We start from the raw sequence: 27,528 nt of genomic DNA, 5'->3' as shown, positions 1-27,528 counted from the left end.
CGAATACGTTATCAAAGCTTGCAAATTCGCACCGCATACGGCGTTGAGATGACATGTATTTCGTAAAGGTCGTTATTGAAGTTGCACAATCTGAAACAAGAAACTACACTTAACCACAGGGGTCTTAGCTTTCCACGAAGTAATAAGCGCAAGACGTACTTTATTCTTGACCTTAGGGGTCCAGGTTAGCATTGTCAAAGTTTGATTTTCCCCCATTAAGAATCGAAGAATCGCGACAAATAGTTTTTAAAAGGCGTTTGATGGAAGGCACGAGGAATTGTTGAAAGTGAAGCAACTCAAGGGTTTGACGACCGGATACCCGAATTAGAATGTATTCAGAACTTTCCTAAAGTTCTTGTTTTATCTTGCCTCGTTGCTACATGATGACAAAGGCTGTAGTTATTTTGATCAACGACCCTAAAATATTCGTATTTTTTTAAAAGTCACCCCCTTTGTTGAAATTTCATATGGCAGTCCATCACTAAAAAAAGACTGGAAGATTTAAATGATTACCAGATTTGTCATATCAAATGGTTTGGGTGGTTTGTTGTCTTTTTAGACTCACTTGTACGTTTTGCATGATATTCACGATCCCATCCAAGAGTCAATGGTAGTACAAATCTAATGTAGAACGCAGAGACGCCGCCAACGTGTCTAGTAAAATACTCGCTTTTTTCCCGCACAGGAAAATCGTCTGCAGCAAACCTGCGACCTTGAGTGTGGTGCTAATTGTTATTTCAATGCAATTTCCTCAACTCTATAAAAGTAGCAGGACATTCTGAGCTACAAATTCGTATAGGTTTTGGAAGGTTGAGCCACTTATGATCACAGATGGCTGAAATATATATCAGTAATTATAGTTTTGAGCGGCAAATATCGTTTTTTTATAAAAAAATATTCTCTGCTGGATTTTATCGCTACTTTTTTCTGCTTAGTGAATTATTTGAGTAGAAGTTAGTCATCAGGAAGATTTGAGTTTTGTTTTCCAACATGGCCGCCGCCAGCACACACCGGTCAGCATTCACTTCAGAAGAAATACGCCCCGCGGCAGATTGTGCAGGAGGACAAGATTCAAGGTAGGTTTAATTTATTTGTAAGATATCTCCCCTTCATATGTCATCTTCAAGTATGACTGTTATGTGCAATTTCAACTTATTGCGAAAGAATTGACTATAGAACATATTAGTGGGAGGGGGGCCACCTGATGATACTTGTAGATAAGCCTAGCAGAATGCAATAAGCCATTTTACAGAGTTCAGAACGCATGTGTGGCGACAGGAACTATAGATGATATGTCAATGGTAAAGGTTCCGAAAAGAAAACAAAACCCGTCTGGACGTTATTCAAATCGAAACAATGGTTGAGACAAGGACTGTTTTCAATTTCGTGGCCTTTACGTTTAACATATTACCTAGAATTCCTGTCACCGACCATATGTTCTGATCTCTAGAGATCTGTGAGAAGGCTTATTCCAACTATCAGTAAAAACGTGAGACACATGAAACATGTAGTGAGGCTTTAACATAGAGTTTAATGGTTACAAAAATGCAAATGATAATGTCAAACTGCGGGGTTAATCAGCACATGCTTCAAAACAATTTGATCAGAGAAATGAAAATAAAGATTACAATTAAACTTTTAAACTGCAGGAGCATAATGTAAGTTCAAAAGTTATTTTGCGCGAACCAAAATTCCTACAAAATGTTCACAACACTGCAAGCACGAAAGGTGGGACGCGGTGGTGTTTTATTTGTCCATCTAGCTGATTTGCTCCAAACTGCAGTCAGTAGTAGTTGCCGCCTCGGCAGTTGCGTCCAAGCTTCTTGCATTTCTCACACAGGTGCTGCGGATGGTTCTTCGAGGTGTCAATCACCTCGTCGAGTCCCTCTGGTTTCTCCAGTTTTTTCTGGGAAATTAAAACAAACGTTAGGGCACAGCAAGAAAATTTTAACCATCTTGTTGTTTATCTTTTTTCGCCCTCTCGGATCAAACTTGGAGCCAGAAGAGAATGCCATCCATGATATCTACTTGCTGTTGTCTTACGATAACTATACTAATTGCAAGAGTAGTTCACCATAAACATTGTCAATCGCGACCTCTGACCTCCCGTAGAATGTTTTTAGTCTCAAGTTTCCGTATTTACGTAGCATTTCATCTCGTGTTTCTATGAAACTATTATATATATGCCGTATTATGTGAAATTGTATTGCACCATTGTTATGTAATGTTATTTAGAGACCTATGTAATCAGCTAATGTTGCCTACAGGTCTGTGTAATGTGCTGTTGCATTTTGAATAAATGAATAAATTAAATACCTGTGAGTGCGGATAGACGTTGATCTTGCAGGTCTGACATTCCTGTCCCATATCCGCCCAACTGTTGGCAGACACCCAGGTCCGGTCACACTTCGGGCAGGAAAACTCGCCGAAACAGCGGCGTTTTCCCTGGTACGGCGTCAGACCCTTTCCTCCGCCCCTGCTTGCCATTTTTCAATCTATAAGAAGAAAAATAAGAAGATCAATCTAAGCGGTAACTGTACAACTGTGGCCATGGCTTAAGGTATATTGATGTTATCGAGGATTGTTTGTATCTAGAATTGATTTTTTCATGGTCAGGTCATGTGTAGTCACAAGTACGTGCTACCCCTTTATAATAGCCCTGCAGATCATCATCAAATCGCTAGAGGTCTCTCATGCACATCAGGATTCAGACCACTTGTTGGGAAAGCATAATTATTTGGATCAGAACAACAATTTGAGAAGATAAATGTAGTATCTGCTCATGTATGTTTCATCAGAGACTTAGTATTTTGTTCTTTGTCTTTTGGTCTTTTGTTTCGAAGTGCTCTATGTAAAAAAATGAACTGTTACAAACATCATGAATCATGATATTCAATCATGCGTCAGTTGCGCTTATAGCACTTCCGGGATGTTTCCTTTTGTATAAGACATGGATAATAAAGTTTCCGTGACGATATTCAAGCTTAGCTTGCTCAAAAGCCTTCTTAAAAGACAGCTATTTGTATTTTGCATAAAAAGGAACCAATAGAACAGTGACAAGGCAGCATACCAAGTCAAACATAATGTACTTCCAAACATAGTAACCTGTGCCCAACTAAATGTACGAAGTACGTATACATTCAGTGACATTGACTTTATTTATGGATCAATAACTAGATTATTCAGTTGACTACTTACCTGCTTAAACTCAACTGTAAGTGACTGTATTGTCTGCTCGGCTACAACTGATCACAGAGGCTTCAGAAAGTGTCTGCTCAGCCCTCTGTTGTAGGATCTTCTGTGCTAGAATCTTCTAGAATCCTATTTGGCCTTGGTTTCAGAACGTCACTACAAAAATATGTTTCACTTGTGGCGCATGCGCATTTCGACTTGGTGGTTTCGCCACGTCACGATAGAAACTATGACCATCCCTTTAAAATCCACAACACACGTTCGCACGTGCATGCATTTCAATAGACAAATGAAAATGGGTAACGCTTTAACAAAATGGCTCGAAACAATGTCTATTTGCCGCTGACTTAGTAGAAGAGTAAAAACTTTCCCAAAGTTTTCCTGGCCATTTTTTATGTTTGGTTTATTTTTTTTATTTATTTATTCCACTTCTCAGATTGTGTACAATCTGGGGGGAGTCGGCAACAGAAATCAAGTTCCTCTACGAGGCCGACTCCCCAAAAGATATACAAACTTAGGATAAAAACAAGCCTGACATTAAATACATACAATAATACATACAATGAAAATGAGAGAATAGCAAGGCATAACAGAATAATGGGAGATCAAACTATGTCGCTATGCATAATGAGCATCTGCATGTGGTTATCCAGGTACATAAGTTATCAACAATAAATTTGTCGCTTAATCGGGATCTATAATATGAAACCAAGAATTTTTTAACTGACTGTAGAGTTAGGTTAGAATACATATGTTGGCGAATATCTAGTGGTAAATTGTTCCAGATGACGGCAATACGACTACAGTAAGAGAATGAGAATGTTTCAGTTTTACACACAGTCTTAATCTTCATTACCTAGGACTAATTCAGTAAATTAATGCAATTGAACAAACTTAACGTCGCACTTTCTCAACTAAACTGATTATTATTAGGATTCAGTTGGTGCCTTCTAAGTTTTCAGAAATTCTTCCTGATAAAGAGATACTTGATATATTTCTAGCCCGCTCCTAGTTTCGTTGCGTTACCTAGTTTCATAACGTCACAAAGTTTAATAGTTGAGTTTCCATGTATATAGTTTCATTGTGTCGCCTACATTATGGTTTCTTTTGTTGCCTATATGTGGCATGAAGTCACAATCTAGACCAAAAAAGCATTCATAAATCATCTGGTATTAGAATTGCATGTGCAGCAGCGCCCCCTTGTGATCCCCATAGATATGGTCAAACCTACGGGTTATGTATAAAGCAATATGAAGCGGACCGAGTGGGGTAAGGAGCGCTCCCGGTGCGAGCCATATGGGGAGGACAGGCCGGGGAGAGGGGGCCAGACTGTACCATTGTACCTGTAGGGGAGAAAGTACAGCATTATTGCAATCACTTCTATGTCCTCTCAAACACATTTCTGGCTAGCTATGGCCCGTTTTGGAAGCTAAAATATGACATTTCTTGGATTACCACATACTTATGCTATGGCAAAGTCGGGACTCGTAGTTAAACAAAAAAACAACAAAATTATATAAACCTCTAACAGCGACACCTACCGGAGTGAGTGTCCTTTCTTACTGTCTTGCAAAATCCTACATTTTTTTTTACCGAACTAAAAGCCTCATCGACATTAAACTAAACATAGAAGTTTGTCCAAACTCATTTCAAGTGTACTAAAATGTCAACGCGTCGTACTTCAAGTGACAAATTTAACAGACAGCAAGGCGTAATAACGTCAGAGTGCCATAAAGTTGACATATGCGGTCATATGGAAGCCAGAGCGGGTTTCAACCATTTTAATCGCATTTATAGCTTCATCGACAATAAACTAAACATACAACTTCAACCAAACTCTTTTCAATTACACCGGTGTGTCTACGCTACGTACTCAAAGTGACAAATTTAACAGACATCAATGCGTAATGACGTCAGGGTACAATAAATGTGACATATGCGGTCAGAAGGAAGTCAGGCCGGGTTTTCCATGCTATTGACCTAATTGAAAATTCATATACAATACACTGAACATACAACTTCAACCAACCCCCTTCTGTTTACACCGGAGTGTCTCCGCTACGTATTACTAGTCTCAAATTTAACAGACATCGAGGCGTAATGACGTCAGAGTGCCATAAAATTGACATATGCGGTCAGAAGAAAGTCAGGGCGGGTTTCCCACTGTTTTGACCTAATTCAAAAAGTCATAGACAATAAACTAAACATAAAACTTCGACCAAACTCTTTTAAAGTACACCGGCGTGTCTACGCCACGTACTCAAGGTGACAAATTTAACAGACATCAATGCGTAATGACGTCGGGGTACCATAAAGTTGACAAGGAAATCATGGCGGGTTTTCCACTGTTCTGACCTAATTCAAAAAGTCATAGAGTGATAGACAATAAACTAAACATAAAACTTCGACCAAACTCTTTTTCATTACACCGGTGTGTCTACGCTACGTATTCAAAGTGACAAATTTAACAGACATCAATACATGTACGTAAGAGTGCCATAAAGTTGACATATGCGGTCAGAAGAAAGTCGGGGCGGGTTTTCCACTGTTTTGACCTAATTCAAAAAGTCATAGACAATAAACTAAACATAAAACTTCGACCAAACTCTTTTAAAGTACACCGGCGTGTCTACGCCACGTACTCAAGGTGACAAATTTAACAGACATCAATACATGTACGTAATGACGTCAGGGTACCATAAAGTTGACATATGCGCTCAGAAGGAAGTCAGGCCGGGTTTTCCACTGTTTTGACCTTATTTAAAAAGTGATAGACAATAAACTAAACATAAAATTTCGACCAAACTCTTTCCATTTATACCGGTGTGTCTACGCAACGTACTCAAAGTGACAAATTTAACAGACATCAATGCGTAATGACGTCAGGGTACCATAAAGCTGACATATGCGCTCAGAAGGAAGTCAGGCCGGATTTTCCACTGTTTTGACCTTATTTAAAAAGTGATAGACAATAAACTAAACATAAAATTTCGACCAAACTCTTTCCATTTATACCGGTGTGTCTACGCAACGTACTCAAAGTGACAAATTTAACAGACATCAATGCGTAATGACGTCAGGGTACCATAAAGCTGACATATGCGCTCAGAAGGAAGTCAGGCCGGATTTTCCACTGTTTTGACCTTATTTAAAAAGTGATAGACAATAAACTAAACATAAAATTTCGACCAAACTCTTTCCATTTATACCGGTGTGTCTACGCAACGTACTCAAAGTGACAAATTTAACAGACATCAATGCGTAATGACGTCAGGGTACCATAAAGTTGACATATGCGCTCAGAAGGAAGTCAGGCCGGATTTTCCACTGTTTTGACCTAGTTCATAAAGCCATAGACAATAAACTAAACATACAACTTCGACCAAACTCTTTTTCATTACACCGGTATGTCTACGCTACGTCCTCAAAGTGACAAATTTAACAGACATCAATACAAGTACGTAATGACGTCAGGGTACCATAAAGTTGACAAGGAAATCATGGCGTGTTTTCCACTGATTTGACCTAATTGAAAGGGTCATTGACAATAAAGTAAACATACAACTTCGACCAAACTCTTACCATTTACACCGGTGTGTTGACGCTACGTACTCAAAGTGACAAATTTAACAGACATCAATGCGTAATGACGTCAGGGTACCATAAAGTTGACAAGGAAATCATGGCGGGTTTTCCACTGTTCTGACCTAATTGAAAGGGTCATTGACAATAAAGTAAACAGACAACTTCGACCAAACTCTTTCCATTTACACCGGTGTGTTGACGCTACGTACTCAAAGTGACAAATTTAACAGACATCAATGCGTAATGACGTCAGGATACCATAAAATTGACCATTTGTCATTTTGAGTACGTTGCGTAGACACCCCAGTATAAATGGAAAGAGTTTGGTCGAAATTTTATGTTTAGTTTATTGTCTATCACTTTTTAAATAAGGTCAAAACAGTGGAAAATCCGGCCTGACTTCCTTCTGAGCGCATATGTCAACTTTATGGTACCCTGACGTCATTACGCATTGATGTCTGTTAAATTTGAGACTAGTAATACGTTTATTGTCTATGGCTTTATGGCTTTATGAACTAGGTCAAAACAGTGGAAAACCCGCCCTGACTTCCTTCTGAGCGCATATGTCAACTTTATGGTACCCTGACGTCATTACGCATTGATGTCTGTTAAATTTGTCACCTTGAGTACGTGGCGTAGACACGCCGGTGTACTTTAAAAGAGTTTGGTCGAAGTTTTATGTTTAGTTTATTGTCTATCACTTTTTGAATTAGGTCAAAACAGTGGAAAACCCGCCCCGACTTTCTTCTGACCGCATATGCCAACTTTATGGCACTCTTACGTACATGAATTGATGTCTGTTAAATTTGTCACTTTGAATACGTAGCGTAGACACACCGGTGTAATGAAAAAGAGTTTGGTCGAAGTTTTATGTTTAGTTTATTGTCTATCACTCTATGACTTTTTGAATTAGGTCAGAACAGTGGAAAACCCGCCATGATTTCCTTGTCAACTTTATGGTACCCCGACGTCATTACGCATTGATGTCTGTTAAATTTGTCACCTTGAGTACGTGGCGTAGACACGCCGGTGTACTTTAAAAGAGTTTGGTCGAAGTTTTATGTTTAGTTTATTGTCTATGACTTTTTGAATTAGGTCAAAACAGTGGAAAACCCGCCCTGACTTTCTTCTGACCGCATATGTCAATTTTATGGCACTCTGACGTCATTACGCCTCGATGTCTGTTAAATTTGAGACTAGTAATACGTAGCGGAGACACTCCGGTGTAAACAGAAGGGGGTTGGTTGAAGTTGTATGTTTAGTGTATTGTATATGAATTTTCAATTAGGTCAATAGCATGGAAAACCCGGCCTGACTTCCTTCTGACCGCATATGTCAACTTTATTGTACCCTGACGTCATTACGCATTAATGTCTGTTAAATTTGTCACTTTGAGTACGTAGCGTAGACACACCGGTGTAATTGAAAAGAGTTTGGTTGAAGTTGTATGTTTAGTTTATTGTCGATGAAGCTATTAATGCGATTAAAATGGTTGAAACCCGCTCTGGCTTCCATATGACCGCATATGTCAACTTTATGGCACTCTGACGTTATTACGCCTTGCTCTCTGTTAAATTTGTCACTTGAAGTACGACGCGTTGACATTTTAGTACACTTGAAATGAGTTTGGACAAACTTCTATGTTTAGTTTAATGTCGATGAGGCTTTCAGTTCGGTAAAAATGTAGGATTTTGCAAGACAGTAAGAAAGGACACTCACTCCGGTAGGTGTCGCTGTTAGAGGTTTATATAATTTTGTTGTTTTTTGTTTAACTAAGAGTCCCGACTTTGCCATAGCATAAGTATGTGGTAATCCAAGAAATGTCATATTTTAGCTTCCAAAACGGGCCATAGCTAGCCAGAAATTTGTTTTAGAGGACACAGATGTGATTGCAATACTACTGTGCTTTCCCCCCTACACGTACAATGGTACAGTCTGGCCCCCTCTCCCCGGCCTACTCTCCCCGGCCTGTCCTCCTCATATGGCTGGCACCGGGAGCGCTCCTTACCCAGATAGGTAATTGCAGCATATGTATACTGATTTCTTTGACCGTTGACGGGAACATTGTTTTAGACGTAAGAAAACATATACCTGAATAGCTAGCTTTTGAGTACCTTTGGGATAGTTCGCAATTTTGCCAAATTGTGTAATAAGGCTGTTGCTAACCATATCATGCTATCGGCCAAAAATATCTCATATTGTTTTTTGTTTGGGGAAAAGCAACTTCGGTGGTCATACTGACTTACAGTGCCATCTAGCGTCTCCGCGTAGATACTGCAGCTTTACACATTAGCATGCATGGCAACACTTTGGCATTTTGTGCTGTTTGGTAATTTACTGGCCTCCTTGTCTTATGATTTAAACAGTAATGCACGAAAACTAACGTACGATAGGAGCACCGTTTTTAATTGCAATGAAACAAAAAACGATCGCACGACAACGGAAGTTTCCATTGAGCTTGAAAATGTAATGGCTTCAATTTTTATTACATCTTTGCACTTCAGTCTCCGATTGATAATTATGATTTTTGTTTTCATTCTTATAACTGCTCGAATACTTTCTCATCGGCTTTCGAGTGCATGTACTTGTTTTAGTGTTCAATTTCCTTTCCAGGTCTTGACATTTCACCGTAGTCTTTGAGGTTCACTTGCGGCCTGACTGCGGTGGTCCGCCGAAGGAGTTCTCTCCACATGTGCGGTCCGCCCTCGCAGGGGGGCAGCGTTTAACTCCAGCCCCTGTCAATAATCTGTCATCGCGGGGTTTTCACCGATTTCAGGGTCTTAGCAAGCGCGTGCAACATTTTCTCTCGTGTTCCCGCTAATTTCTGGCCAGCGTTGCACCCCGACCCAACAGCCGTTCCGGAGGTGTTTAATTTCAACTATCGCTGGCTACGGATTGAAATGTTTCAGTCTACCACACTTGGCACGGTGCAGGCGCATTAAATTCGTGTGTGTGTCCATATCACATGATCCACTGAGACAGGAAAGTTGTATCTTAACGCGGAAAGCGATGTCGGGCGTTTCACCATTCTCAAAACAGCCACATGAGCTTGTCTGTCTCCCAGAAGGTCCCAGAATACCAATAGATTGACTTCGGTGGTGTGAAACGCTGTTTTCGGCTGTAGATTTGACCCTATCGCGTGAATTCTCCTTTCTTTATGCGTCAAAGATCGTACGCCAAAATATAACTTCTACGCATTAGCGCTAGCTCTGAACCCCATGGCCGAGAGTGAGCAAAAGCAACACGGTCCAAATATAGAAATTCGTATGGTCAATAACGGAAATTAAAGACCTTCAGTTCAGTTCATCCTCGTCAGAGGTGCCACGAAGAAGACCTTGAAGACCTGTCTTTCACTTTTCGAAAGACCTATCTTTCCCGGCCTTTTCTTATGGAAAACTTTATACGATGTACTTTAAACCATTTCCTTTTTTCACATACCAACAATAAAGTTTGAAGTATCTAGTTAAAGGACAATGAGTACGGATTAATCCCTAGTACATTCTTCATGCTTCAAAGATCGTACCCCAAAGTCAAAATACAACTTGCTGGACCTTTCTTCCCCTTTCGTCGTTATGTATTAAAATGTATTGTTTTTATTACAACAAAAATGACATACAGTACACTCTGGTGCCGCACTCAAGCAAAAATGTCTTTCTACAGAATAAGATTTTAGAGTGCGATGCAATATTTGTTTTTATTAATGTTTGACATAAAAAAAATACATGTAGTAGCCTCTACCAGGCCTTCTTTCAGGGTCAGGAGCAAAGGCAAAAAAGGGAAATAGTTGACCAAGTACATGACTTTTCCGTCTTCGAAGGCCAGTCAAATTAAAACCTTCCAGTTTCCAACTCCCCTGAAAAATCTTTCTTCCTGTAGCAAGCGTTATAGGAAGTTCTTCTAAAGTTCTTCTTTCGGATTTTGCAGCCGCCTTCATCGTGTTGAAGATCTGGTAGAGACTATAAAAAGGGCACTATACATATCCCCTCTAAGTGTAGCGTCTGTGGCGACATTTATGGTAATTAAATACCTGCCTGAATCGGATCCGCCAAACCGACCCTTTTGTTTATCCACCAGATTCGCATTAATCCTCCTCAGTGCACGCTACCGTAACGGGAGCCCACCCCGGGGTCAGGGGGCGCGAAGACGATACCCCGGCGGGATTCCCCCGCGACCCGCCCGCCGAGCTCTCGCCTCATTATCCCCTCCTGCCTCCCTATAATTATCGAGCCCGGCGACAGTATATTTATGTAAGGATGATGGATCACCTCCCTGCGCTGCCGCTTTTCCGTCCAGAGGAATTCGGGGAACTTTAGCCCGATTTTTCTCAACGCGGTCCATCTGGTGATGATCTAGGCGGTCTGGCTACCATTCCGGACCGCCTTACAGGCGTAGCCTCTACCAGGCCTTCCTACGGGGGTGCGGGGATCGTAGATTTCGGCAAAAAATGCGTGAAGTCCACACTCCACAGTCACACCAAGGTTAAAGTTTCCTCTCCGGCCAACTCCTCTTCTAGCAAAATTCACCCTATCACAGCCAGCGTAGACCAGATTACGATTTACTGGACATTTATAGGCTCCATTACGCTTTCGCTTTACGTGAAATTTTTATTACGCTTTACGTAAATGCACTGGCTACGTTTTACGCTAACCCCCCCCCCCCCCCCCTACTTCAAATTACGTAAAATAACATAGCTTTCCTACGAACTACTGGAAATTAAAAGAGCCTGCCTATGCCTCTCGGAAAGATCATGCACACCCTCTAGTCAGTCTGGTACAGACTACCGCTACGCGGGGGAACTCAGACACTCAACGGACCTTTTTTTTTCTACTCGCTAATTGGATTAATTAAGATCGCGAGGCAATAAAGCCCAAATCCGCTCGCTGAGTGGATTTTCAACACCGGAGAGGAAGACCGACCGCCCTAACGTAAACGTGCTACTGTGACGAAACGCAGTGTGGACAGACGCGAGGGTCGCCACACGCGATGGGGGCAATTTATACTGCTACTGGCAAATTGGGAGGGAGGCGAACATTGGTGGGTGGTGTTATTGTGTGCTGCACCGGACGATCTGGTGGAAAATTGGTGGGTGCTCACCTGGCAGGCGACACCTGCCAGTTTATGACTGATGCATGCAGTTCTTTATCATACGTCAACGACTTTCAATGTGTTCGACTTTCAAAAGTAAAACTTACTAATTCATCCATGATACTGAGTTGTAGTACATTGTATACAGACACCACATCAAGAATCGAAATTTAAAAAAAAAAATTTGAAACTAAGTAAAAGAACTTACCCTAGCATTCAAATTATCAATATATACAGCGGTCTTTCTTTATCACTAAGATAATGTTTCTTTGCTTGTATGGATGACACTCGAGCGCATCAATTTTCATTTCCAAAATAAAAATGCTTCCAGCATATTCTAAATCGTACAAAGCAGCTGCAAAAATTGCAGCACAATGAGCAGATACATGCCGTAACGTGCAATAAAATGTCATAGAATGGCAATTCCACAGGCACAAGAGATGTGAACGAACAAACATTCAGTGTCTATAATACTATTCTGGATATTCTACATGTAGTTTGTGCGTTCAGTCATTTGATCAACCTTCCTGACCACCTAGATTTTATAATAATAATAATCATCTGGTGTATTTTGCCAGCCAGTAGGTACCCCAAGTATGAGTAATGAGACTGTTTAACGTGGTCGAGGCACCTCCTCGAGCACGGGACCCCCGTTTTACGTCCCTCCCGGAAGACGATTTCGTGGAAAACTTCGTGAGGCTACAGCAATCCGGACGTCCTTGGTTGGTCCCCCATCCAAGCACTATCCGGACCGCGCGTTGCAATTGTTTTCGACCTTTTTGGTTTTCACACTTGCATAAGTTGTGAGGTTTCCAGAAGATGTCAACCGTATAATCGACATGACCTTATCTATCAGAAAATATGTTCTCTACATTGTCTCATCGGTAATTACCAACATTCAAACAAATAATTTTTGAGTTTGGGACTATATAATAAGAAAGAAAGAAAGGAAAGAAGACTGGCCACGGTTTGGATAACTTATACTTTTAATAGTTCCAAAAATAGAGTTACAATAACATGTGAAGATACGGAACTCTGAGTCTCTGTAAGCAACCTGAACCGAACGGATTCGACACACAAGTCTTATGGTCATTCTGAGTCTGCGCAGTAGATAGGTCACGTGACTGTCATGGTGACTGACACAGTGTGTCCAATCAGTTACCTCTGCAACCTTTTTCAGCGTACTCTACACATTTGATACTTCATCTACAAAAACGTAGTCTAACAGCATATATCTTTATCTAACTACAGTAGGACGACTGGTTTCTGTACATATTTATAAAAGATATCAGTAGCCCGAACTCTCGAAACGTAACCATAAAAGAACGTAAAAAATCGTGTTTCATAGAAAAAGCAACAATCAAAGAAACGATATAAAAGATTAATAGGTTCTCATATTTACAAACACATGTGAGGATTGCGGAACAGTTTTGTTACTGGTCAAAACTATAAATTTACATCTAGGTTGTAGAAACTTTCTGGACATCAGACTTTTTGTTTAAAACTGGCATCAGACCAAAGAATGTTGTTTTGTACACTTTTGTTGCTTATCACAAATCCTACAACGTTGCTCTCCAAGCAGAGGTTAGGCTCCGACTTTTTTTAAAACATATTTTATAGTCGTTTGTATCGGGCTTTCTACTTTGTCATGTTTCTTGACGTCGGCCAGACAATGGGATTTGACAATACAAGATACAACTCAAAGTAGAAAGCCCGATAAAAACGACTAATACACGTTAAAAAATCAGCCGAAGCCTGACCTCTGCTTGGAGAGTCTACAATGATTCGTTGTGACAAGTCCAGTACGTACACAATGATGCTTGTACATGTATTTGAATCATTTATGCAACTTACCGATGATCGTCTTAGCAACAAATACTGTACAATATCTACCACGTCTGTAAAATACTCTTTCTTGTAAAATCTAAGGTTTTTGTCTGAGATGGAGATATAAAAATGAAAGTCACGACTCAAGTTTGAATTTCAACGGACATGATTAGAGCTTCAACTAATGGACGTTTGCTACAATTTGCTACATGAGAGTCTTTGAGACAAGATTTCACCGCGGATCCAAATCGTAAGGCGAACTTCTGGTGCAGGGCGCGTATAGACTGTTATTGACAGGATGATAGCCTGTTGGTCTCATACTGGGGAGCGGGTACGGCGTGGGTCGCGTTTTCGCAGCCATGTAGCCGTTGTAGTGGTACTTGTAGGAGTTGTCGGGAAGGCTGGTGTGCGCAAGCGCAGTCTGTTCAGGGCGCTGCAGGTTAACGTGCATCCCCCCTCCGGCGAGGTTGGGGCTGAGGACCCGGGACACGATGGGAGAGCTCTGGCACTGTTGTGACGTATCCTCCTGTCGGTCTCTTCGTTCTGTGGGGACGCAAAGAAGTGGGAAGATATTAGATACACAGTACACGTGTCTCGGAGTCCTTTAGTTAGTGACCCTGTCTCTGGACCAAGATGTCCTGATTTCGAATCTCGGCTATTGTTGCTCACTCTGCGTGCAAGCTACTGGAATATTAGGATGGGGCAATAAACTGTTTTTATTGCATTTGTAGAAAATGATTGATTAAAAGCTGCGTTGGGGTAACTTTTATTGGAATATGATGTAACTAAAAACTGAACTAAAAGTTTTAGTAAACTAAAAACTATGATTTGGAAGACAACAAATACACAAAACGTAGACAAATATGTTTTCTCTTATCTATGATAATCATTGACGTTTATTTATATATTATTGATAATGGCAGCGAACAATGTAGTTTTGTTTGGTTCTGGGCGACATGATTTTTTTTCACTTCAGCCTTCCCATCATAGTGTTGACACCAGAGAGTGAGTAGCTAGAAATGTAAAGATATATCTAATGATAATCCACAAAAGTGATAATCAGCTTTTTTTATATTTCTTCCTGTCTTTGACACGAGAATGAAAAATTCTGTGTTTATGGCGATGGTTTGTATCAGGGTATTTTAGTAGTGCCACGTACCCGGTCAGGGAATAGTGAATGTTGTTACTTTTAGGAAGTGAACACTATATCACCCAGTACCATGCAAATAGTGCATCCCGCACATGTGTGGCACACACACACACAGACACACGTCACGCGTGTTGTCAACAAGAGCCCGGCTGCATTAACTAAGTCGTCGTCAAATTAATGACACGACGCCAACTGAAATATTTGACAGTGGCGAAGAAACGATGCGACCTCCCCCAACCTTTTGCCATAACTCAAATTTTATGTGGACCGCTGCGGTCGTCAATCAGGTGGCAGTGATAAACGTTGTGCCAGCTGTTTCCACAGTCGTGACGAGGCTAACCAATGCATACACCCCTCGCCCTGCCGACCTCACCCGGCCTTGACCAATATCGTAGCCTGAGTTCAATTGTATAGTGATAAAAGGTCGTACCACATCCGTAGCATCACTAAAACATTGTGTCATGCTCAGAGATAAGTAGATTCAACTTTGTTCCACCTTATGTCCGCGTATGGAGCGGAGAAGAGGTATAGCTTAGATTCTAGCTTGAGTTATTCAGTGAGGATTGCACACAACTGATCGAGACCGCTGAGCTTCTACAATTTTTTATACGTCTCTCTATGGTTAATTGATCTCTGGGGTCTTCCAATGATCTCTGAATGACAGTTAGATGATCTTCAAGGTCATTTGACGATCTTTCAATAATCTTCAAGGTCATTTGATGATCTTTCAATAATCATCAAGGTCTTTTGACGATCTTTAAATGATCTCTAAGGTCATTTGACAAACTTTCAATGAGCTCCATGATCTTTGATGATCTTTCAAGGATCTTCAATGTCTTTTGTTCATCTTTTGCTGATCTCCAATGTCATTTGACGGTCCTTCCATGATCTATAAGGTCTTAAAATGATCTCTGCATCATATTTCAGGAATATTAACATAGTCCCCAACGTCTTCCAATGATCTCAATGATTTATGGTCTCATTTCCGTTGCAAAGATCGTGGGACTGAACATGCATATAAGGCCTAAAGATTAGGAATGTAATGATGTCAACCAAAGCATTGTTCATTTGTTATAAAGTAATATATTTTAATGTCTCACCCAGTTGGCAAAAGAAAACTAGTATGCACTATAGGCGTTCATAAGATATTTTGAAAAATGTCTGAAAATTTGATTGTCACTGTTTACTTTCATTATCAAAAGATGTAATTCAAATTCATTTTTTCCTCAATCTAATAATGATAACAGTTATCTATTCCACGAAGTCTTATGTTGACTTCAGCACAGATGTCCCCGCCGTATGAGTGACACCAGCTTACATAGCCTAGTTACCAATGTTTGTTTAAATCAAGGCAAAAGATAAGTTAAGAAAATCTACAGCCTTGGGTTGCTTTTTATTGCATATCTGAGATACATGTATCCTATCAAACAAATAGGGCTGAACTCTCAAGAATGTTACTCATTGTACGGTTTAACTTTTATAGACATACATTCGTCCAGGCAAAAACACCCCAGTTGCTGACAAAATAGCTAATTGGTATCTCACATTTTTGTTTATCTTACTTGAATGTGGAACACTATTCAAGATGTAAGTAGGGACCATAAAGAACAGACTGGAAGATTCCTTTCATAGCTTACAATGACCCGTGGATTTGTTATTATCTCAGGTTTAAGCTTCAGTCAAGATAGATATAGAACTACTACAATTGTGGATGATATAAAAGTAACATTTCCTCGTTGGAATTTTATGAATACCTGTTGAACCGTCGGAATATGCATTCAAAACACTATGCAAATGAACTTTTCTCATTTTGCTTGGAAGAGAGCATTGTTGATTTATTTGGTAAAATGAATGTCAATATGTTTTTGTAATAGTCTTGCATTTGGCAGTACCACAGTAAACATGACATTTGATTGTTTTTCTAACCGTGGAATCGTGCAGCCAGGTAAATGAGCTATTTTCTTAATTTGTCACTCGGAATAATACATTATCGTCGATTCGTGTCACGAAATGTGTTTATGGTATAGACTTGTATTTGGCAGTACCGCGGACGGTAAACACGGAGTTTGATTGTTTTTTGAGTGGTTTAATCTGAGGTTGATACCGCCACTATCTCACCTCCTCTGGAATGTCCGGAGACTGATACAGAGACGGGGTCACCAGCTTCCTATAGTATTTACTAGTAAATCACTAAGACGTAGAAGGAAACAAGAATTCTAGTACTCTGTGCCTATGTGAAATACTTATGGGGTTCTTTTTCAATACTACTCTGTGACTGAGGGTAGCCTCCGACGACAGAGTGTTGTTTTTGTACGATGTGATGAGTGTTCGCATCTGTATATCTAATGTTCAATTTCCCACATTCGTGTGTAGTTTAGCATGTCCTCTGCACGCAGTTGCGCAATGATGCACGTTTCATCACCCCTACGTTCTTCGGTATATTGTGATGTGTTCCGTATGCAATATAAACACTGTGGTACACACCACAGAAAACAACACAACCGATATAAACCACAATTACGTCACAGAGTATGTTTCCTACGGTTACTTGTTCTGTACTTTACTAATTGACAAAATCGAAGGATGAAAATGTTTCAGCCATCGATGGGCAGTCATGAATCATCTGTCAATGAGATCATTGTAACACCTTGGAGATCATTAAGAGTTCTTTGAGGAATATATATATATGTTCGTCTATTCATTAATTACTCATAACTGGTAAACGCAAACCACTCTTAGACGTAAAAGTAGAGGGTGAGTAATGTTTGATTCATTCACACTGGGATGGGCCCCCTCTAATTTTCTTTTTGATAAGTGCGGTAGGATCTTTAAAGCTAAGGGCACAACCCGTCGTACGTACAAATACGTGCTGTCTACGTGCAAAAACATGGGAAATCTCTTTGGGATCCGTGAGCGGTAAGTACCGCCTTCGTACGAACTTGTAGGGAATCCGACGGATTTTGGAGCACGCTTATACGAGAAAACTTATACGTTCAAGGCAAAACTTTGCGTGCCATCAGGCTGCGGATTCGCCCCCCGTACGTGCAAGTACGGGCGACGCACCTGCCCTGTACAGCCTGAACGTTTTCAGAAATACGTGGCGGACGTGGCCTCCCGAAAAACGTACGGACAAATTGTACGTACGGTGGGTTGTGTCCTTAGTTTAATTAACGTGCTCGAGGTGTGGCTCTCTTGAAACATCATTCTCGCCTCTTTATCACACATGATTTTGACATTCTGTGGGTCTGGGGTAACGGCCTCACCTTGATCCTGACTTGTGTTCATCTGCCCCACAGTGCGCGTGCGCGTGACCCCCACCAGCTGTAGTGAGGAGGGGCGGTGGTGGTTCCTCGGTCGCTGGGAGGGTGGGATCTGTGTCAGCACCTCAACAACACTGCAGGGGAACATCAGGGGGAAAATACATCATCAGAGATGAAAATATATCCCGTAAAAAAGTAACATTACCGTTCCACAAGATACTGGCGATTGCTGAGCAACCTTTGAGTGACCAGAGAGGATTTGTGTGATTCCATAGTTGGAATAAGACGCACGGCGTAAAAGTATTTGAATCAAACGACACCAAACATACAATATGTGAGAGTCGGTCTTTATTTATTTGTGACATATTATTGTTAGTCGCTCAGCTGATAAGTGATCACAGACTCTATAGTTGGGAGAGGGTTCCAGATAACATTTGGAGACCAAGAGAGTGGTATTGAGTTAGGGACTGGCTTGACACAAAGTGCAACGCTGCACGATTTAAAAATCGGCAGCTTAATAGCACTTATTACCTTCGTTACGTTACTAAAGCCAATTAATTTATATTTAAAAATAACTGTTAGAGATGAAATGCTTGTGGGTAAGATATCATTGAACGCCAAAAGATACGTCATATGATTTATGTAATTGTGTTTTAATCCATTATCTTTTGTATATTTACACGCATTTTAACGCCAGACTAAGATAAAAGAAACTATTGTTTTTAGTTTCTGTAGGTTAGCTTTGGGGTAGTGGGTCAGAGGGAGTAGGAAACAGGGACGCTTTTATCAGGATTCATCCCTCACAGGGGAGGGGGGCAGTTAGTGAGGACAGACAAGGCGCTAATGTCGAATGGAGGAAAGTCTATGTCATGAAAATTCAATCAAGGAAATGCTTGTCTACAGTTTTTGTTTGCAAATGTGACATTGCAAATCTAGACCAATTTCATATCAATACAGATGCAGTTTCACATATCACCTGTAAGATGCACATAGATGTATGTTATATCCAATAATACCACACATGACATATGATAGTGTAAAAACACAATGATTAGCAAGGTACAACGAAGACCCACACGTATTATATCACTGCAACATTAGACAGAGTATTAGACCTGATTACATCCTTTAACAGCAATGACGATAGTAGATTTACAATGGGAGATGCAGTTATTTGCTTTGAGGACATAATTAATACCGTTAGTTTTAAACATAATAGCCTGGTAACCATTTCCAATCGCTTTGTTTAGGAGTGTTTGCGGGCCCCAGTTCTACTACGCACTGGTCTTGTTTTGTGTCTGACAATCTTTCCAGTTGGCCTTAAAAGTGTTGAAACCAACCCCGTAAGGATTCACCGGTGTGTGCTTCTGAACTGAGCGGGCGGACAACACTCACAGCACCGACGACCTACCGAGGAGCTCCCGATGGTATGGTTACCAGGCTAAGGAGATAATCACAGAGCATTCATATCTACCTGTCACTCTCGTTTCTACCGTGGAACGTCAACGTTCGCCTGAAAAGAAACGGAAACTTTTTCACCGAAAATAAATTTGGTTGTCAGTCCTTCAGTGTAGGTTATCGTCATACTTGATGCGGTATTGTATATCAGGGTTTTAACAGGTTTTCTGTAATTGCAACATTTCATTAAAAAAATACTACAATTCATAAAAAAATATCATTTGGGAGATAAAAGATAAATATGACAGGTAGATTTGGTCCTCGGTCTGCATATGTACATTTTTAAAATACTATATACTAATAAATATCTTAAAGGTAATATCACTCTTCTTTAATTAGTTGTGTTTAGTCTTAAATTCCCCTAGCACATCAATGAAAGATGTTTGCGATGGTCTTCATAGAAAAATATTCAATGAATTTTTTTTTTTCGAATATATAGGAGAGTATTTTTCTTGAACGTATTCTTCTTGAACAGAACTGGTAATGCAAAAGAAAGTATGAACCAAACCCGGAATAACTCATTGTCTTTTTTGATGACGTAAAGGTTCTATTGCCTCGTATCTGCCTCATACTACACTAAAAATACTACTACTTTTATGTCCTACGTTTGCTGTTTTTCTGGTCACAGAGGAACATGTTTGTCTGGGTTACATGTCTATGTTCCGAAATCTCTATGTTCCGAAATCTCTATGTTCCGAAATCTCTATGTTCCGAAATATATAATCATGTACATATAACGTGAATGGTATTTAAGTCTATAGTAACTCGTACTAAGCTCATGCCCACAAACTAAGGTTCCGATACCCTTCCTGAACGCCGACCCGATTCCGACGGTCGCGTGCACGTGCGTGGTCCCCCGTGCTGAAAACATTCAAATTCTGGTTTTATCATGTACCTTCTTCTAATACTCCCCTCTTGTGCCAATGGAGAGGTTTTGAACTGTTTATCTGAAACAGAATCTGAACTCGATCGCAAATTTCAGCGGAAAATTGTCTTCATTTCTAAACACGCACAATTTTCTAACCGCAATTTATCTGGTCTCGTGTATAATGCGAATAATCGCAGGTATATTTCAAAATAATGTTTACTTTGTATGCATATGTATATTTCAAAATAATGTTTACTTTGTATGCATACATCATTATATGTATTTATTGGTTTATGTAACTTGTTATCAATATATATTTTTGATGAATATGAGAGTATATTTTTATTCTTCGTCAAAAATTTTCGATACGATGCTATCAAGGTGGTGCGAGGTCATTACAGGTCACTAAATGGCGCTTCCCAAGTTTGACGAAAATTCGTCTGACACTACGATGGAGTTGGAGTTCGTCCACCCAAATTGTATAAAATGAGAATAAAAGGCAAAGATATTTGATCTAAGAATATGAAACGCTGCCAAGGTCCGTGTTAGATACATGTAGGCTGTTCCTCCCCAACGATCGCTCACTTCGACTGCCGCCTGCATACATGTAGCATATCGGAATATAATATATCACAGGCTGCAGGAACCATTTATATAGACATTTCGGAACATAGAGATTTCGGAACATAGAGATTTCGGAACATAGAGATTTCGGAACATGGAGATTTCGGAACATAGAGATTTCGGAACATGGAGATTTCGGAACATGGAGATTTCGGAACATAGAGCGGTCACCGTTTGTCTGTTTCAGTGGTTTGGGTCGCTGGCCAACTCCGTCCTTGTACAATGTTGAAGAAGCCCCGAATGACGACGTTTAACACATCTGGATCCCACGGAGAGGGCCACACAAACTAACAGTCGTCAGACGACTTCAAGAAGGTTCAAAACGGTTCATCGACGTTGGCGAAGACTCCTCAAGGCTTTCTTCATCCCCAAAGACACGTCTTGTCCAAGAATAGTGCCACCCAAGTACTGTTTCTATTTCTTGTTGAAAAGATTTTGGTCTTAAATCCACAACGAGGAATTGCTAGTTGTCTATGTTGTATTGCTTGAGACAACAACGACCGAGTTTATGAAGCGAAACATTATTATTTCACCTGACGGGTGGGCAAATGGTTTTTGAATTTATTGTATATACAGAAATAGCCGATAGATTCTCAGAAAAAAATATTTTAGATGTATTATTTTGGTTTTCCAATGGGAAACTCGCTACTAGCGACTGAAGCATGCAAGCTGCTCAATAGTAGAAGTCTATTTTTTCTGCTTACTCGCTACCCAACTTCTAGGCAATAGAAGATTTAATGCCACAGCAAAACGCTTTGGACCAGTTCAGTTCGGGTTCAGTTAAGATTCTGTGTTTTGGAAACTGTCGGCATCCTACAATTTCACGGTACATTTCTAGAGGAATGGGGAAAATTGCCCGGAGGCTGGCGTAACCCTTTCTGTCATCGTGTGCCGGCCGACACCGCGCCAACCCGGGCGGCAGCCCTGCAAGGTGATATCCGTCTCCAACTCTTCGGCTCCCGTCTATAAAGACGTGCCATATGGAAGCTATAGAACTTAATGCCAAGTTGGTACACAAATAGCGAGCTGGGCGACAGTTCGCTAATTGTGCCCCAGGACGCCGGTGGGCGGGGTAGAGTCTACTCACCAGTCGTCAGGGTCGCAGTCCCGGAATCCCTTGGCGAAGGGGTTGCTAGCGATCTTCAACTGAGTTATCTGTGAGACAAAGGACAAAAATATTAGAAGTCTTAACATCACTAGCAGACGACACTTTCAGTTTGATTCCATTTTGGAGCTGGAGCGTACACTGTTTCATGTTGGCATGGTAACGCAAGTTCTTGACCAATGACAGAAGGGTATTTTCAGATTGTTTTTTTACAAACTTGGGTAGCAATGGAAAAGACGATAATAATCATAAAACAGCAAACTATAGACAAGACGAAAAAGCTGCTTTAGGGGTTGGTTGGTAGACAGCAATTGATCTCATTGATGAGCAACTATACATGGACCAAAGTTGGATTTGTGTGACCATTGATGTTATTACTTCAATGTGATGCAAGATATAAAAGAATGATTTTAAGACATACAAACTATTAAAAAATGATCATGAAATTTGTTGATTTATCTGTTAAATTTTGCTTGGCATTTGCGCCCATTCAGTGGCATAAAATTTGACAGATCGCTATAACAGAAAAAAAAAATTTCAACGCTTTGTGTTTTGTTGTCTTATCGGTGAGACTTTTCCATTTTGTATGTGTATGAAATTGAAGGTTAAAACATCCTTTTTAGGTCGCAGTGAGAGCGCAGCGCGATCCCCCTATAGTCGGAAAGGAGCCTAACTGTGGCGGGTGCAGATATCCGGTGCCCGGCTGCGTTATGACAGCCCACTCGGCTCCGGACACTGACAGATGATCGTCAGACCAACACACGATACCAGGATAAACAGTTGTCCTGACAGCTCAGTGATTAATGACCACATTAGGTGCGAAATTGAACTTTCGATTGTATATTTTGATAAAATTTCTGGGTTGCGATTCCGGAGCATGAGTGCGGCGGGAGGAATGCCCAGTGGCCCCGCCTGACTCAAACACATCCCCGCCAGCCAACACAACACTCCCCGGGTCTGGAAGTAATCTGGTACTATTGGGAGCACGAGAGCTTCTGTTCAACAAGCTCAGTCCATCGTTTTCAGATTTGATGTTTACATTTTACCAGCAGGCGAGGCACAAGCCATTAGGATCTACTGTAAGAAAACATACAGATATCCGATAAAAGACGAGGAAGAAAAATACATTACGGAGCCAAACGGATTCCAGGTGAGCAAACCTGGAGTGGCTGTAGGAAACAGTACTCGGAAGAACAATGGTTTGGATCGGAAGTGATCGCATCCTGATACCGTTGCGTGCGGGCTCGGCGATTCGGTAGGCAGGAAGAAGGCGGCCTAAATTAGCTGTACTGACGGACAGGTGGCAGGGATGGACGATCTATGGGGAACTCCCAAATAGAGGAAGGGGGGAGGGGGGCGCGTGGATGCTAAGGTTCCCTTTCCACTAGACGGCGATCGCGCGGCGCTCTCACTGCGATCTAAATATAATATGTGTCACCTTCGCTTTCATACTGAGTGTGTCAGACAAAACGTAAAATTGTGACTGAGAAGATAAAAAAACACTCAAGTGTAAAAAGATTCGTTTCTTTCCCTACAATTCGTTGAGCGATATGTCAAATTTTATGTCATAAATGTACACTAAAGGTCGTCATTCAATTCAAAATCTTCATCTCTACAGTGCCTACACCTTCATAAAAATAAACTTGTTAAACTGGCAATAGAACAACTGTTTGTGAACAAGTAAAATTCCTGCACGGTGCAAAACGACAAACAATTGTGCCTGCTTGGTTTGAGTTCATGACATTTACATAATAGGTAAGGGTGCGAAAAGCTCACAACTGGACAGTTATTGCATAATTCATAAGGAATGTTGGTGACCTGCCAGAGGCTATTTGATTGGTCCTCGATAGAAAAGTACTAGATGTCATTTCGTTTACACGGTGGGGGGGGGGGGGGGGGGGTGTAACCATATTACACAAAATACAACAAATACAAGCTAAACGGAAAGTTAAAAATAAAAGTACAGCGGGTTTATCTGTTAACAAATGTAGTAGAAAAACAGCTTGCAATTTGCAAGGACAACCAACAGAAAAAAAAAAGATTTAAAAAATGCCAAAATTATAAAGCATAATTTTCTCGGATGCTATTGTTCTAATCACCGACGGCAATGTTCACTTTGACTGGAAAATTTTATATGTAGACAATCTAACATCAAGTAATTTTGTATATTACAAGTGAGTCACAATGTTACTAATTGTTGGGATCGGGAGGCATTGAGAATGTTGACATTTTTTAACAAATTTTAAACCAAATTGTGATTGTATACAATATTATGGCGGAAATAAAAAGAAATTTTACATAGAGGATAGCATTTTCTTCAACACCACCAATGTTATTGAAATAATTTGTCTGAAAAGAAATTGAAATTGCCAACTCCTGTCTAAACGACGCATGGTAGGAACGGTGGGGAGGGGGGCACTGTGTCCATGTTTCTTTTTCCCGTTGTAGTTTATCGCTCAACAAGAAAAAGTTCTCGTGTTCCGTTGTTTCGTACATGTGTAAATAAAAGATCAAAAAGTAGGAAACAGAACACACGACAAGACATAGCTGAGAAGAATTCAACTGTCTGGGAGACGGTTTTGTCTACAATGAAAAGGGAAGGAAAGGAAGAAAGGATCACAAACGTACCTAAACCAGTGTTCCAAATCTGAATTTTTTTCGTCTTTGTCTCACAAAACAAAGTTGGAACGGTAAATTTTGACTACGTGTTAGGGACTTATTAGGGGAAGCTATCGTCCGCTAGATTAGTCAATCAAAATCGTGTAGTATCTATTGTAATTTATTTGTGGGGAAAAAAGGATATAAACTTCGCAATGATACTTAACGTTATACAAAAGTAGGCGACCTTTCACAGTCTTGAAAGCTTAATGATTTCGTTGGAAATATTGCTCATGGATATCTGTATACACACATACTGACAACAAAGCTATTTCGTCTTCATGGTTCTGTACTATACCTCATTGGGCTCCAGGGCCCCAATTGAGAACAGTAGATAAAGTACACAGACTGTAAGGTTTCACCCAGTCAGACTAGGAAGTTGGAAGGGTAAGTGTGGTGGGTTCTTTAACGAGCTCTAACTTCGGAAGTGTGTCTTTTCAAACACGGTACCTCCATTCAATAATGTCTTATCCAAGGGACGCCCCTAACCAAAGCTATAGCTAGTTCACCCATGTCATTTTACCTGGATGAAGCGAGGAAAATTGTGCAAAGTGTTTTTTCAAGGACACAACATGTCAGGGGTTTGAACCTGGGTCCTCTTGGTTCTTGGGCTACCACTCTAACCACTCGTACTCACCCTATGGTTCTGGTACGCTGTGACAGCTGTGAACTTGGTCTCGGGAAAGATGAAGGTTTTGTAGTTTTCATGGACGGTGTCTGAGTCACCTTTCTTCCCATCGATGTAGACCACGTGAAATCTCGGCTGGTACCGGTGCATGGAATTTAAAATTATCTGGAAAACAATAGAAAGTTCAATTTAGACCTGCTCAAATTACACCTGCAAACACTTTTTCCTTATACTATTCATAGTTTCTAGCTATGGATGGAAACAAAATGGGACATCTTTAACGTCGAAGCGCGTACTGGATTTTTTTGTCGATCCGACGTACTGTGTAAAGTTTCAGAATGAATGGAACGAGCAAGCTTTATTTTAAAATCGTGGTAACTTTTTATCTCATTGCATCTTCAGGTGAATGAATGTTTCTTTACATTTTTCCAGATTTCTAGTACCCAGTGCTCAATATATAAGGTAAAGTATTAAGTCTCATATACTATCTATAATACCCCTGTCACATTATCCACGGGCGTATCGATGGAAGATCGGCCGATCATCACGATCGACAAAGGGTTGCGTGTATTTTTCACCTGAAAATCGTCCCTGTCACACATATATATAAGCCATACTTTGTATGTACCTTGTACAATTTTTTTAAAATAAAGTTATTATTATAAGCGAGGCTCGGGCGATTGCCGCAAAATCCTCGTCCGATCGATTTTCGCCAAACGTGACAGTGGTATAAAGGGGACACCAAACCAGTGGATTTCTATTGACGTGTTTTTAAAAACAGACTAGTAGGAACCGGAAAGGTCCGGTCTTCACCTTTGCCGCCCATTCCCGCACAGATGCGCCGCCGAGAAGACTAAACAAACAGGGGGACCTACGTGCTAAACTTGGGGGTTCATCATTTCAGGATTTAAAACAAAATCTCCACCTTTGCAAATAACATCTGCAATATAGCTGGAATGCAATCAATTTTCTGTATTTATTCATTTATTTTTTAAAATCTATTTCTTATTTGTTTCGTACTTTAAAAACAAGAACAATAAGCACATATTAGTGAATTATGATACTTTGAAATTGCATTAACTCAGTTTAGAATCAGTAGCCATAAATTGCATATTGAAACAGGCAGATACTACAATACAGCCCCTGACCAAAGGTTCTGTCCGTTCTGCCCAAAGCACATTGAAGATGAATTTCATTTTATAATGGGATATTCTAGATACGCTAGTTTACGTAATTAATTATTCATATTTCTCGAAACAAGTACAACAGATTTTAATAGACTCGATGCTTCAAAAATATTTATATATACATGTATCTTTAGATGTCAGAACTCTCATAATGCAAAAATAGGCAAATATATTTTAAGGACTGCTCTGCTATTAGACAGAATACCGCAACAAATGATTAGCCTACTCCATTGTGATATTATACCAAAGAATTATGTTAGCCATTATTGTTATGTTAACTAGGTTGGTAAGCTACACCTCTATTTTGTACTTTGTGTAATAGTTGTTGCCATACATTGTACCATGTACAATTGTCGTGCAATAAAGTTCTTCGATATATCATTTCAGGATTTAAACAAGAATATCTTCCTTTGCAAATAATATCTGCAATATAGCTGGAAGGCAATTAATTTTCTATATCATAACTACATATGTACATTTGTATATCATTACATACGGTACCCAATGCCCATAATGTAATTTTTCCAACGAGAAGGAATTAAAAGAATACAATTCCAGATTGTAAATACCAAGTCAGTCTCAATAGCAATATGTAGCAGCTGCACTTTTGGGGTTACGTAGACAAATTACAAATCATAAAAGTAAGACATCATTTGCACGTTAACGATTGAATTTGTATCTTCTGTCTATTTTATGTAGACTCATTTTTTTTTTTTCATCAATGGGACAAGTAATTTTTGAATAAAAGTTTTCATACAATTGCTAAACCAATTGAATAACAGCGGTCCCTGCCATTTTTTTCAAAATGTGTTACCATGATGATTAAATGCTTCATTACAATTTTTAAAATTATAATTCGATCAAATTCGGCACAACTGCAAAGCGAGAGACGTTGACTTCG

At 40.1% G+C, this 27,528-nt stretch overlaps 2 protein-coding genes and 1 long non-coding RNA gene across 4 annotated transcripts in view; 1 reads left to right on the top strand and 2 right to left on the bottom strand.

The window, feature by feature from the left end:
• The first annotated feature begins 912 nt into the window (after positions 1-912).
• On the top strand, positions 913-22,130 carry LOC118425939. The gene is made up of 3 exons (XR_004832344.1): positions 913-1,076; positions 18,136-19,526; positions 21,237-22,130. It is a non-coding gene; the product is annotated as an uncharacterized LOC118425939 (long non-coding RNA).
• LOC118425936 (zinc finger CCHC domain-containing protein 24-like) lies at positions 1,515-3,360 on the bottom strand. The gene is made up of 3 exons (XM_035835106.1): positions 3,199-3,360; positions 2,317-2,495; positions 1,515-1,906 (listed from the first exon to the last, which is right to left on the bottom strand). Exons 2-3 carry the CDS (start codon positions 2,485-2,487, stop codon positions 1,784-1,786), a joined length of 294 nt encoding a protein of 97 aa, XP_035690999.1. The 5' UTR covers positions 2,488-2,495; positions 3,199-3,360; the 3' UTR covers positions 1,515-1,783.
• Positions 12,828-27,528, bottom strand: part of LOC118425935 (T-box transcription factor TBX1-like) — a 32,377-nt gene continuing 17,676 nt past the window's right edge. The window contains exons 4-8 of one of the 2 annotated variants that reach the window (XM_035835104.1): positions 25,450-25,605; positions 22,137-22,204; positions 19,574-19,612; positions 18,103-18,233; positions 12,831-14,232 (exon numbers count right to left, since the gene is read on the bottom strand). In XM_035835104.1, coding sequence (XP_035690997.1) covers positions 13,922-14,232; positions 18,103-18,233; positions 19,574-19,612; positions 22,137-22,204; positions 25,450-25,605 — 705 coding nt within the window. In that variant the 3' untranslated portion in view covers positions 12,831-13,921. Of the gene's footprint in view, positions 14,233-18,102; positions 18,234-19,573; positions 19,613-22,136; positions 22,205-25,449; positions 25,606-27,528 lie in introns of both variants that reach the window. The other variant, XM_035835105.1, reaches the window with a different exon arrangement.

Source organism: Branchiostoma floridae, chromosome 11, assembly GCF_000003815.2.
Source record: "Branchiostoma floridae strain S238N-H82 chromosome 11, Bfl_VNyyK, whole genome shotgun sequence".
Taxonomy (NCBI): domain Eukaryota; kingdom Metazoa; phylum Chordata; class Leptocardii; order Amphioxiformes; family Branchiostomatidae; genus Branchiostoma; species Branchiostoma floridae.
The sequence above is the reverse complement of the archived record's forward strand: the minus strand, read 5'-3'. Positions and strand labels throughout refer to the sequence as shown.